Raw genomic sequence first — 12834 nt, forward strand, 5'->3', positions numbered from 1 at the left:
CGGATTCAGGCTTAGATGAGTTTATACCATAATAAGGAAGTATTTGAAAAAGGCAAAAATTTGCAAGGCTTCTCCTAGACTAAATGGAAATTTGTTATGGCTTCTAACACAGTAGTGTTTAGTGTTTTTGTTGTTGTTTGTTTGTTTTGGTTGGTTTGGGGGGGGTATTGCCAGTCATGATCTATTTAAACGTTTTGTACAGTACTGAGCAATGCAAGCACTCACCTTAATGCCTTGTGTTCCTGGTTCTCCTGGAGGACCATCTAGACCTCTAGGTCCCTGAATATTGAACAAGTGATTAGGAACATTAATTGCGTGTTATTTCGGGCTATCAGCAGGGAGATGAAACATAAGCTATAGGAGAGGGAAACATGTTTTGTTGGCATGTACTCTGAAAATCCACAGGACAAAGAAAAACTTTCACCATATGTTAAGTGTAAAATAGAGCTTTAAATAATAAATTTAATTACTGGCTTACTATAACGTAAATGTAAGGTTTTCTTTTTGTTTGTTTTTAAATATATAAACAAGATGTTTAGGGACTCTGTTGGACCCAGCTTGCAAACAAATATTTTCCACTCATTTTCATCCACTTTTTAAGCATGCAACACATATTTAGAAGTATTTAGATGAACACTGGTTATATGGGGTGCTTGCTTTTGAGCATGTTGTACATGTAAAAAAATCCAGTTAGCTTGTAAGACTTTAAAACAGGCAGATAAAGTTCTTCCATTAGTAAACCAATCTGAGGCAAGATTAAAACCAATTTATAATCTCTCAGAGTGAATTGCTGTATTATTAAACTGCCTACTGTAAATTGATATTTTACAATCAATATATGAACAAAAACTATTACATTATGCTATGCTATTACAAATATAGCAAATATTTATTGCCAAGATGTTCAGATATGATTATTTAAGATTAGTAATGCAAATCCATTAGTTTACAAGCAAATAAAAGGATCCTTAAAATAGGTAACAAGCAAAAAGGAAAAGAACATTTTATCCACAGTGACTCAGGAGGGTATTTCCATAATTCTAAACACAATGAATGTTTGTATATAGAATACAAAATTAAAACCAGTTAACAACAATCTGAAACCAATGACCGCTTTAAATAAGAGCTAGATGAATATCAAGACAACAGAGCTGGGCTCTTTACAGCCGTATGCTGTGGGAGGATGAGAGACGACAGCTTTCCTGGTGACTTCTTGGCTGTGTTGGTACCAAGCAGAAGGAATTAGTACACTGCTATGGCATTACCTTGAGGAAATAGATCTGCATTTTCAGCGTGAACTACTCAGTTGTGGAGAACCTTACTTCTTGGGTCATGGTTTATAGTGCAGGGCATGCAATACAACTCTCTGGAATCAGATGTGGAAGTGTTCTATTAAGCAATAATGCAGGGCTTATAAAAAGACTTTGTTGGAAGTGCTGGAAATACATCTGATTTTATTTATATTACTTTCTCCTCAAAAAATGTTTGTGACTTCCACGTCCCTCTTGAGCTTCTGAGGTAAAAAATGGCAGAATTCTGTTCACTCTAACTTGGGTTTACCAATGAACATCAAAACCTATGTCAGAACAGGTGATGAACACCCACCTGCCCCTCTTTGGAGCTACACTAAAAGAAGGGGCTGGCCGGTAACTTGGAATCCAGAATCTGTTAGGTTTTGCTCTTGCAACAGAATTGTCTCAAGAAAAAGTCCTTCCTTTGAGTTGATGTATCATTACATCTCCTGGCCAAGCCATAATTATCCCATGAGAAGCTTATCTGCCAGCATTTCAGCACTGCTGCTGCCGGTCAGCATGAGGGAGAACACAGGAAACGCAGGATGAGGAAAAGGAACAGGCAGGGAAAGCTGTCTGAATACTTCTGAAACCTTGGACAGTTTTGGTCACAGCTTTTGTGAGGCAATCCTTTTGTTATCTTGGCCACCTTCTCCGTTTTGATGAAATAATGACTGAGTATTTACAGGCACTTTTTTTTTTTTTTTTTTTTTTTTTTTTTTTTTATAAACCAAAGGAGAAAAGAACAGATGCTATAAGAGACAACAACACTCCTGGCTGCTGCAGGGCTCTTGCTGAGAAAGGTACCAATCCAAAGACAACTAAAAGTCTATGGAGAAACTCCTAGGGACTTCAACACACTCAACGATCAGGACCAAAAGACTAACAGTGTTTTCAAGAGTGATGGAGGCCTTGATAAGAGAAACAGGACTGGGTCTCAAGTTGAGATTATGTAATTGTGTAAGCCGAATTACTGAATTATTATATAGCATTACTTAAAAGAAAGCTAAATATATGGATTAAATTAATTTCAGGTTACTGATCTGCTCTTTTTCTGTAACTGATACCTATAATGCACACCAAATGAATTGTGATGAAAGCTCAAGGAGGACTGAGCAGGTTTAGAGTCCTAAGATCTGACATTGCTTTCAAGAGAAAGTTCTCCAATAATGGAAAGGAAAGTGAAGGTGGGAAGCCTTGAGATGAAATGAGGATGGGTCAATGAGCTGGGGGTAAGGGGAGATAGAAGTTCAAGAACAAGCTACAAAGGAATCCCCTCGGGAACATAGGGAGGGGAAAATTCAGAGTGTTAAGGTTAGCAATTGCAGAATAATTTAAGTGTTTCTCAGACTTCTTAGATACATGGCCTCTCATTTGTCTTTGCATTCTCCACAGGGCTGATAAGATGAAATATTCAAGGAGGACACGCTTTAATTGTATGAATTTGTGTAATAAAGAAATTTTATCTTCTATCACTAATAATACTAACAGATAGATCTTTTTTAAACACTTGTGACTTACTTTTAGTCATAACAGGGGTCATAGCCCATAGTTCAAGAAATGGCCCTGTCAGGAAACTGCATAGGATTCTGTCTGTATTATGCACTGAAGCCTTTCTGCAAGTCATACAGGTACTGCCACTTGAGTGGTGATGGCACGAGCAACCCAGTCATTAGGAAGAGAATGACAACTGACTTAAAAACTGCTAATCAAGTCAAGTGGTCTATCATTCAAAACACCAACCTTTAAATAATTTTGAATTGAAAATGAAGTAAAAGAAACCAACATGAAGCTCAGCTTCATGCCTGTTTTTAACCTACCCTTAGCCTGCCATAGAGTAGAGTGCTGGAATCCAAGGGAAAGCCAATTTAATATTCTATCAGAAGCACACCATAACATTCCTATAAATAGCACAGTGTGACTCATTATTGGCACGGATGCGTTGGATCTGTATCTTTTCCTACTATAACTAGGACAGAATGAGAGATGCACATAATTTGCCTGCTGTTATTTAATTTCGGTTGCAGCTGAGCTGAGGAGTAGGGCTGCCAAATGATTGCTACTACTGTTTTTCTTTGGCAAGAGTTCAGCTTTATTTCTAAAATGGAACATATTGCATGGAAAACTCAAGGATAATCAAATGAGAAAAAGTTCATATAAGAAGGCAAGAAATGCCAATCAACTCTTTTTGTTTTTCTCATCCTACTTCCTAGATATAAGAAGAGTAAAGATCACATTATAAGAGCACTATGCAGCTACTTATCTGTCTTAAAGAGCAGAATTCCAGGAAAATAAGAGCAGAAAAAAAATATTGCTTTTAAGCTTTAAAACAGCAAACATCACCCTGAAGAATACTAACTGCTCAGAAACTCAGAAGCTATTAAGATTTTTGCTTCAGTCTCACTCATGAAGCGAATCTAATGATACATGAACTCTTCCTCTCAAATTAAAGATAATTGTTGTGTTAATCGGAGGTTATCATATGGACAAAAAGCAGCACCAGTCTCTGGCATTCTAGTTTTCTTCTTACATTAACACACAGAACTAAAAAAAGTGCATCAATGGCTTCACGGCTGCCAACATTGCTACCAGCGTGTCTTCCAGGAGTCTTGAACGTGAGCTGAGGAACCTCTGTGCTCAGGGGCACATCCACCAAAACCCCCTGACTGAGGCTCCCTACTCCCTACTCCATAGACTCCCAAAACCAGACAACCTCCCTTCAGCTGGCCAGAACTCCCCAGCGTACTGGAGACTGAGCAGCTGGATGCTTTCAGGCAGAAGTAGGCTGCTGGGTAATCTTGGATGTGAACTGGTTGCTGAAAGGTCCAAAATTTATGAGATGAAGGAATTCCACTCTGTGACAGTGCAGAAGTGGAGGGTCAGCACTCCCAAGACTTCCTGCAGATTGCTGCTATGAAGACGGGGTAAGTTGTTTCAGTCACAGTGAAGGGGAATTTCCATATGCTTCTATTTAACTTCTGTATGTGACTGTGGTATGCATTTTTCCAAGGGCTGCCACACAGAGCTTAGGGTTCTTACACTTGTCATTCTGAATCCAGTGATGACAAATCCCAGATTTCAGGGGCCTCCAGATATTTTCCTTATGCTAGTGTCCACTACGGGTCTGATATTTTGATCTTGAGAGCTGAAAAAGTTCTCAATGGTTTCCTTGGGAGTTTGTTCACAGAGCCTGGAGACCTGGATCATCTCCAATACATGCTTACATGAAGCATTCACAATCCATGCTGGATGAAGGCAAAGGCACAAACCACAATTCTGAACCAGAACTTCCACAGAGCTTGTGATGTTTGGGATTTATTTTGAGTGATCTTTAATTATAAGCAATGTACTCCATGATGTGCTGCCAAAGTAATAGAGACTCCCTCAAAAATTCCTGTCTCAGTTGGCAGATGATGTGATACTCCTTAAATAAAATATCTCCTACCTTCAAAACAGAATCTAAATTACAATGAGTCTGTCCCCCACCCCACAGAAACAATCACCAGGTAGCAGATAATGCTGGGAGGGAGGAGAGTCTACAGGATTCACATTCATGTCAGCAGCTTGGTTCTGAATCCAGCTCTGGTGATGCTGGCAGATGGACTGCCAAGAGTGAAGAATCGAAAGGGGAGTTTCTAGGGGAATGCTGTGTCTGGTGGAATTAAAACATACATCAGCAGATCAGTTCCAATTTTAGAGACAACTGCTTACAGTAAGTTACTTTTCAGTTGGCCTTTGAACTCACTGCAACCTACAGGTGATTGGTGAAACAAACTCCAAAAGACAGATAAGGCCCAAAGGATTTTTCTTTTTCAAATGAGGTTCAAACATCATCATTTTACAGTGAAAATGGGTCTGCATATATTTACTCTTCCACGTGCCACTAGCCTGATGGCTAGAAGGGTGCAGCTTCACTGCTATTTTTGACAAACTTTGTAAAGCCAGTCAGAAGAAGGTCGTTCATGCTGTAACCGGAACCCTCTATACAACGAGTATAGAGGGTGTTCAAGATGCCTGCAGGAAGCCTGCAGGAAGATGCCTGCAGGAAGCACTGGTCGTGCTTCCACCAGTGCTTCCTGCAGGCATCTTGAGCTCAAACTGCTAAAATAAGAGCATTCAAGCCCAGGAAATGACTGGTGGGGTTTATTAAGGAAAGCGTTTATGAAAATCATGAAGCCATCAATACCAAGGTAATAAAGTGGAATACTTTCACTGAACTGGTTTTATGCACTGTGATCAAATGCTCATACAATTTGATTAGGACAGACTCCCTCTTGGTTTATTTGGGCTTTGCATAAAATGGAAAAGAGCTTTCCATTTCTTTTTTTTTTTCAAAATGCAGCAATTGCAAATGACAGTCCAATTCAAAGTCAGAGATGCTGGACTACACCCTCTTCTGACTTTGCTCTTTCCTTTCACAGCCACTGAGGACTTCGATTTTATTTCCAAAGATATAAATGACATACTGATAAAGAAAACAGTTTCCAAAACACTGTAACAGTCCAATGGTAGTCATAAATGGCAACGTTTGCATATTTACGCCTACAGAAAACAAGGCCATTTGCAATTTTTGTTCTGGTCCTGTTAGCTGAAATCAATAGCAAACCCCTATTTAACTGCAATGTGAGAAGAAATGAAGAATCATTTTGCTTCCTACATGGGATTACAAGTATCATCCGTCTGATGTCAGTACAAATGATTGGAGCCCAGAACAGAATTCAGTGGAAACACCTGTATGCGGGTCACACATCAGATTCATACATCAGTACTACTTACTCTTCTTCCCTTAGGTCCCTGTGGCCCTGGTGGTCCTCTTGTCCCAGAAGGTCCCTACATGTCAAACAAACTTATTATTGTCTTCTACAGACAGATTTCTAGAAGCTATGGTGTTCATGCACACTTAGTAATAGATAATGCAGCCAACACAAATCACTAACCTCTACTCATGGTTCAAATTCAACTAATTGTGTTAGTACAATTTATCTATTAAAATCTAAATAATAGTCTCTATGTAATTTTATTCTGAATAAGAAAGCACACTGACTGTTGGATACATTACTTTTGTCCAACGTCCAAAAATTCCTCCAACTTTTATTTCAGCAACATTATGTTCAAAGAGCCTAACAGTTGTGTATTGATGACCCACAGCCAAATTACAACACAATTACATAAGTAAATCAGAAAATATTTTTATTAATAATGAAACTAAATATGATATACATAAATTATATTAAGCATCAATGAATAAGATTGCTGTGTAATAATAAACCATCCTTAAAAAATGTAAGCCTCTTCTTTTCTCAACTGAGTAGTTTTTATATCAGTGAGTAAATGATATAATTACTTTTCCTGTCTCTCATGGATTATCCTGGTAAATAGCAGGTAAACAGACTTTGTGTCTGGATGGGTAAACTTTCATGACAGTTTTACAGACTGCAGCACCAACTGGAAAACATTCTTAATTCCAGCAAAGCATAAAGGCAACTTAATAATGGCACATTTTTTAACAAACCAAAGCACTATTTTATACCTACAGGTAATCCTTCAGGTCCCACAGGCCCAGGGCCTCCTGGAGGTCCTGGATAGCCCTAGAATTGAAATAAATAAAGAGAAGGACACAGTTTTATCAAAACTGTTATTACAACAACAGTAATAAATCCAGTTAGTTACCTGCAAAATTGGAGGTAAATTAATAAAATGTTTAATCTTGCAAAATTTATTCCCAAAACTTTGTTTAGAAAACAGAGATCCATTTGGATCCATTTCGGTATATCACAAAAATATCCAGATATTGGATATATCACAAAAAAATAGCCTAAGAATGTTTTTCCCTGCATATGGGCACTGGCTGACAGGGATTTCCTGAAACAAAGTCTGCTGAGTTCTAATTGATTTAATTATTTTAGAGTCACATTCACAAAATTAGTAATGCAATTCTCAGAGAGATCCCAATAAGCAAAATTTCCTCTCCAGTACCACAATATATCAATGTGAGCTCCTCCTGATGAATAGAATTTTTGAAATGTCTAAAACTCACAAAGTGTTAGCTGGTTCTAGAAATAACTTTTTGTGGGACTACTGATTTTGGGGAGGAAAAATGTGATTAAAGTCAGTGGCTTAGAATAACACTAACCACTCATTTCAGTGGTCATTATATAAACCTAATGAGTCAGTTAACTGTGGCAACGCATCCCATAGGGTTTGTTAACCCCATCCAAGATCCTCGTGTCAAGGCTGTGACAATGGGAACAGAAAGTGGAAACAACCTGGTGTGGACAGAACTGGCCAAGACAAAACGCCAAGCACACCTCTTGTCCATCGCACACAGACCCACATCTGCAGCCTCTACAAAGAACCACTGAGGCTTCACCATAGCCTACCACATTACTGCCAGATAACACAGGGCAGAGTACCCACGCTAAGTCAACGGATAATCAGTATGTCAAACTACCAGCATGTCAGCTCTACACTGACTTTAATACTGTATAAAAGAAAAGTACAAAATAATCCCTGACAGAACACATAATCATGGTATGACCCCAGAGCCTCATCAGTAACATTGCTTTGAGACCAAAAAATTTTTATAAAGGAACACTATGACCATGAGGGGAAGGTTAAGCATTACACATTGCCTACAACCTCCCTTCTTGTTTCCTTATAAACAGTTCGGTCTGTAAGCATTCTCTGTTCATTCTGGAACCACCATGATACTCGCAAACAAATGCACAGTCAAATCCTAACTACATCTCCTCAAGAACTTCCATGTGCATTTGGCAATGGCCACACATGTATAGCTTTATACTTCAGTGTTCTGATAACCCACCTAATATGACCGTGGACCTCTAGACTGCCAAATGATGCATGAAATGTTGCATCCTGATTTAGGACCAGTGGTGCTGTCAGAAAGTCAGTCCTCCCACCAGGGTGGTACCCATGGGCTGTCTGGGTACTTCTGTGCAGCAGAATTAAGAGGTTACTAGCCTGCCTACTAGAATAACTTGCATTACCCCAGCACATGTAATAAATTGTTCATTTACTTTCCTTCCTTTATTTATCTCTCCTTTCAATACAGTGTGTTTTATTTTTACTCCAAGTCTGCTGAAAGCTATTTTCAAAAACAGTTGTTTTGCTGCTTCATTCAACAGATCACTCAGAAGGGATTAAAGCTGCTAATGAAGCTCCTGGGGAATGATGCATCATAAATACTACTCTTTTCTATAAGGCTTGCACAGTCAGAAGGGTGAGAATTTATCACTGTTTTGGAAAGTAGATTGCCACTGTAAGTAGTGTAAATATGGATTCTACATTACTTGTGACTTACCGTGACACCTTTCTCTCCAGGAGGACCTACTGGTCCTGGACTGCCTCGCTCTCCCTTTAATGAAAAATTAAAAACAAAATAACAGTGAGTGCTCTGTCCCATGTCCATTGTTATGGACATATTCTTGTTGGATATACTGTCAACAAGGCTAACCTGCACTAACAATGTAACAGTGATAACAGTGATGCAAAAAGACTTGTATCAGATTATAGTCGATAATCTATAAGCAACTTGATTGCTCAAGGAAACAACTACTTGCTGAGCGTAATACCACCACTGGTTTAGGGACTGCTCTTCAGGAACAGAAGCTTTTTTTTTTTTCTTTTCAATAAACGATAAAATTGAGTTGGTGTGTCTTCCATTTTCTTAGATGACCAGAGAATAGATTCGGTACTACTTCAGTCTCCGTAAACTGCTGCTGGCAGATCCCTTGTCTCTGTTGCATGTACCACATTCTTTAACCCATAAACCTTGCCACGGAAAACAAAACAAAAAAAAATACATTCCCGTCTACCTCATTTCTTCAATATGTATTGGGAAAAACAGAGATCTAAGAGCAAGGCAGCAGTAGAATCAATTGGAGTAGGTGGAGTAAAAATGGTCTCATTCTTGTCTTGCAAATGTTTTCATTTGTTATTCACTTCGCATCCAGCCCAAGTTCTATGCCCATAGATTTTTTCTATTGCAAAGATGACACTTCTATTACAGCATTATCACTATGTCATATATAATACCTGTATTCATTACATACTTTAAAGGCACATTTCTTTAAAATAACTGTGCTCAAAGTACATTCATCATTTAAAACCACATAGCACTTCTGCACCACAGTATTTAATCCATAAAAGAGGAAGATCAATTCTACAGACCCAGCATGGTAATGAAAATAATTATTGTACCACGAAGAAGATTGCTTCCATTTGCTGATAGATTAGCCTTTTTCTCTCTTCCCTCCCCCTCCTACTTAAACTAGCAGCAGTATCCCAAGGTAATCTTTGTTGGGTAAAATGTAATTGCGAAGAACAAGAATCCTTTGATGCTGAATTCTAAGACAATATTGCGATTAAAACCATATGACAGTTTTCTAAATTTTTAGTTTAAAGAAACAGTGCTTTCCACTGATGTATTTATGTTCATATATTATATAAACTGACAATAAAAAATTATCATCAAATTTTCATGGGTGCTCAAATAAATTGCAAAGACTTTTACAATGAGATCTCTTTAAATAGCAGCCACCAGTCCAGGTGAAATAATTCAGCCCTGCAGGGCAGGAATAAAAATGGTGCTGGATCATTCCAACAATGATGTTTTTATTATAATTGAAGCTGACATGCAGTCCCGTAATAGTTTCCTGTTTTTGAGTTTTAAAATATTTCACCTAAATAAAACCATGTCAAATATGCTTAAGCTATTTATACTGTTCTAGTCAGGTTGTCTGCCAAACTTTGCTTTCATAAACACAACTGTTACTGCACAGCAGACAAAACTAACAATGTTGCCTTCATTACTCAGTTAATGCATACAGCCAAATTTTATCTTTTTACATTCATCTCTTAACTACATAGCAGGGCTTAATCAGCAACTATCGAATACACCAAGTATAATTTATGCCAGTTTTGTGAACCAACAGCAGTGGATGGTAAAGCAAGTGTCATGACATGAACAAGGTATTGAATCTATCAACAATCTGTCAGATTTGATATCTTACCGTTTAATACATCCCTGTTCTCTGAAATAGCCACACAAATACTAGCTTCGTCTGGGGACAGTAAATGTTCTGTCACCAATATTTTATCTCCTCAATGATTTTTAACTCTGATTTTTGCTGCTGAACAGTCAGATACATTTTTCTACCTTTTCACCAAGGTTTCCGGATGGCCCAGTTTCTCCAGGTAAGCCTGCTGATCCCTGTGATAAAAAGTAAGGAGAATTATTAGTGCAATGTCCAAGTTCATGGCTGGTACATCCCCAAAAACCTGGCAATGGAGCATGGTACAGTTCTTCATCCCTGAGAATTACTGATCTATTTGTCTAAGGGCTCATGGGAGGAAGTGATGATTGCACAAGCTAACCTGGCTTACAGTCCAGGCAAGAGGATCACTGCATTTAGACTCATCAACAATAAGTGGCTACTTATAGACATTGCATTAATTTAATGATACCATGCCACCACCTAGGTCTGCCTCTGAAGTCAATCTCACAGTGCTAGAAGCTTTGCAAACATAAAATTAAAGGTAGTAATTGCTCTGCTAGCCCTTGAGTCTAACCACAAAGTTCAAGGTGAATAAATTCAGTAGAACAAAGTAAAAGACAGTGAAAAACGATATTGGAGGAGGTGTTGCCAGAATTTCCCTTTAACTGTCGTAGCCCTGAACACCTTTGAGATCAGAGCCTTCCAGCCCTTTTAAAAAGGGAATAAAACTCTCTCCTGAGACTCTCCCACAAATTTCCACTGTGTAGAACAGAACCACCACATGGAATGGGAAACAAGGTATGAAGTACCTTTAACAATCTTATTCCCAGTGCTTGCAATAACTCCACTATTATCAAACTAAGAAATAGAAAATAAGTTATAGTGCAAGGTCCCAGCTATAAAAAGTATGGAACGCTGAGCTTGAAGAAAAATAGGTGTCCAGAGTATATTGAATGAATGCACACGAAAGATGACAGAAACGTGGAAGCTCCTAGAAGTCCATAATACACAACTGGCTTGTCTGTAACACTCTGAAAGGCACTGTACAAACAAAACAGCAATTCACACGTTAGCATTGCTGTCTCTACACGTGTAGAAATGTACTGGCTTAACTAGCACTGGACTGGCACTAAAGTGAGTTGTTTTGTGTTTTGTTGTTGTTGTTGTTGTTTGTTTGTTTGTTTGTTTTTAACATGACTCCTACATGACTCCTATGTTCCCTAGAACAGTTATATTCTTTTCATAAGCCTAGTATAAGTGTTTGTGTTTTTTTTTTTTCCCCATAGAATTCATTTCATATCAGAAAGACAACATTTCAGTCTGAGAATTGTCTTTGAAAATAAATACATTTTTCAGCTCTTTACCTGTATAATTTCAGCACAGTTCAGCCTCAAGTACTTTAGCATGACAGGTGCAAAGTAACTAAGGCTTCAGGATTGCTTTTTATTTTCTTCATATTTTTTTTTTTTGGACTACTAGCTACTCTGGAAATCTCATAGTTTAAATTATTGCAATGAGCCACTGAGATAGCCATCTTTGAGGTTGATAACACTGGCACAGATAAGTTTGTGGAAGAGCTAAACAGACAAACAGGCACCTCAATGGATGTTGGAGTAATGTATTGTATGTCTGAACTTGTGTATTATGTGTCAGTCTAAGACGTCTCTTGGCAGCTGTTAAAGATTTGTTCTGGTGATACTGGCACTAAGGCAATGCTCAGAGGTCACTGGCAGAAATTAGGGACTTTGTGACTAACTTTGAGAACGAGAGCTACCACTGCTGCCATGACTCACAACTGACAATGGGCCTTAATATGAAGCATAGATCTGTGAGACAAAGAATTACCCTGTACTCTTGCTCATCAAGATGAGGGCTGTAAAGGTCTGGTTTCGAAAGGCTGAAGACTAATCACTTTGATTTTCTTATTCCAGAAAGGGAGTAAGATGTAATCAGAGCCAAGATGTAACTCAAGACCTGTTCTCTCTCCACAGAGACACTCCTGAGTGCCCAGTCAATGCCACGCTGTTTAGAAGGCTGAAGATGCCAATTGGAAAGATGGGTAGCTGTGCCCCATCTGCGTGCAGAGAAATATTTACTATAAAGCCCCTGATCAAGTCCCCTTTTCAATCCAGAAGTATTGTGTTTCTCAATAAGTTGCTCTGGTGTGAGAGGGAAGGAATGACTAGGAAGCAGCAACTGTGAACATGCTATTTTGTTACCCAGCACATTAGCCTTAGCCTACAATGCCTTCCAGAGCGAGGACAAAAGTTGGCTATGAAGCATAAAGTTTTCTACATGCTGTCCCTCAAAAGAAACTAATTAAATAAAGAAAATTCACAGTACAAACACTAAGAGAAAGTAGGTTTTTGTGGTGATAAAAAGAAGGAAAAGAAACATTGTGTGACAGGAAGTGGATACATATGGAAAGCAAAACAATACTGAACAAGAACTGAAGCTAAAGAAATTGGAAAAGCAATAGGGACTTCAGGAGGAATAAAGGAGAAAATTCATGACAGATTAACTAA

General features: G+C 38.4%; 1 protein-coding gene across 1 annotated transcript in view; it reads right to left on the reverse strand.

Annotated features, from left to right (window-relative positions):
• Positions 1-12834, reverse strand: part of COL24A1 (collagen type XXIV alpha 1 chain) — a gene marked incomplete at both ends in the record, with an annotated part of 134533 nt that overhangs the window by 41646 nt on the left and 80053 nt on the right. The window contains 5 exons of the mRNA XM_084291454.1: positions 226-279; positions 6069-6122; positions 6827-6880; positions 8614-8667; positions 10471-10524. Coding sequence (XP_084147580.1) covers positions 226-279; positions 6069-6122; positions 6827-6880; positions 8614-8667; positions 10471-10524 — 270 coding nt within the window. The remainder of the gene's footprint in view (positions 1-225; positions 280-6068; positions 6123-6826; positions 6881-8613; positions 8668-10470; positions 10525-12834) is intronic.

This window comes from Netta rufina (assembly GCF_964035555.1).
Source record: "Netta rufina genome assembly, chromosome: 8".
NCBI classification, from domain to species: Eukaryota; Metazoa; Chordata; class Aves; order Anseriformes; family Anatidae; genus Netta; species Netta rufina.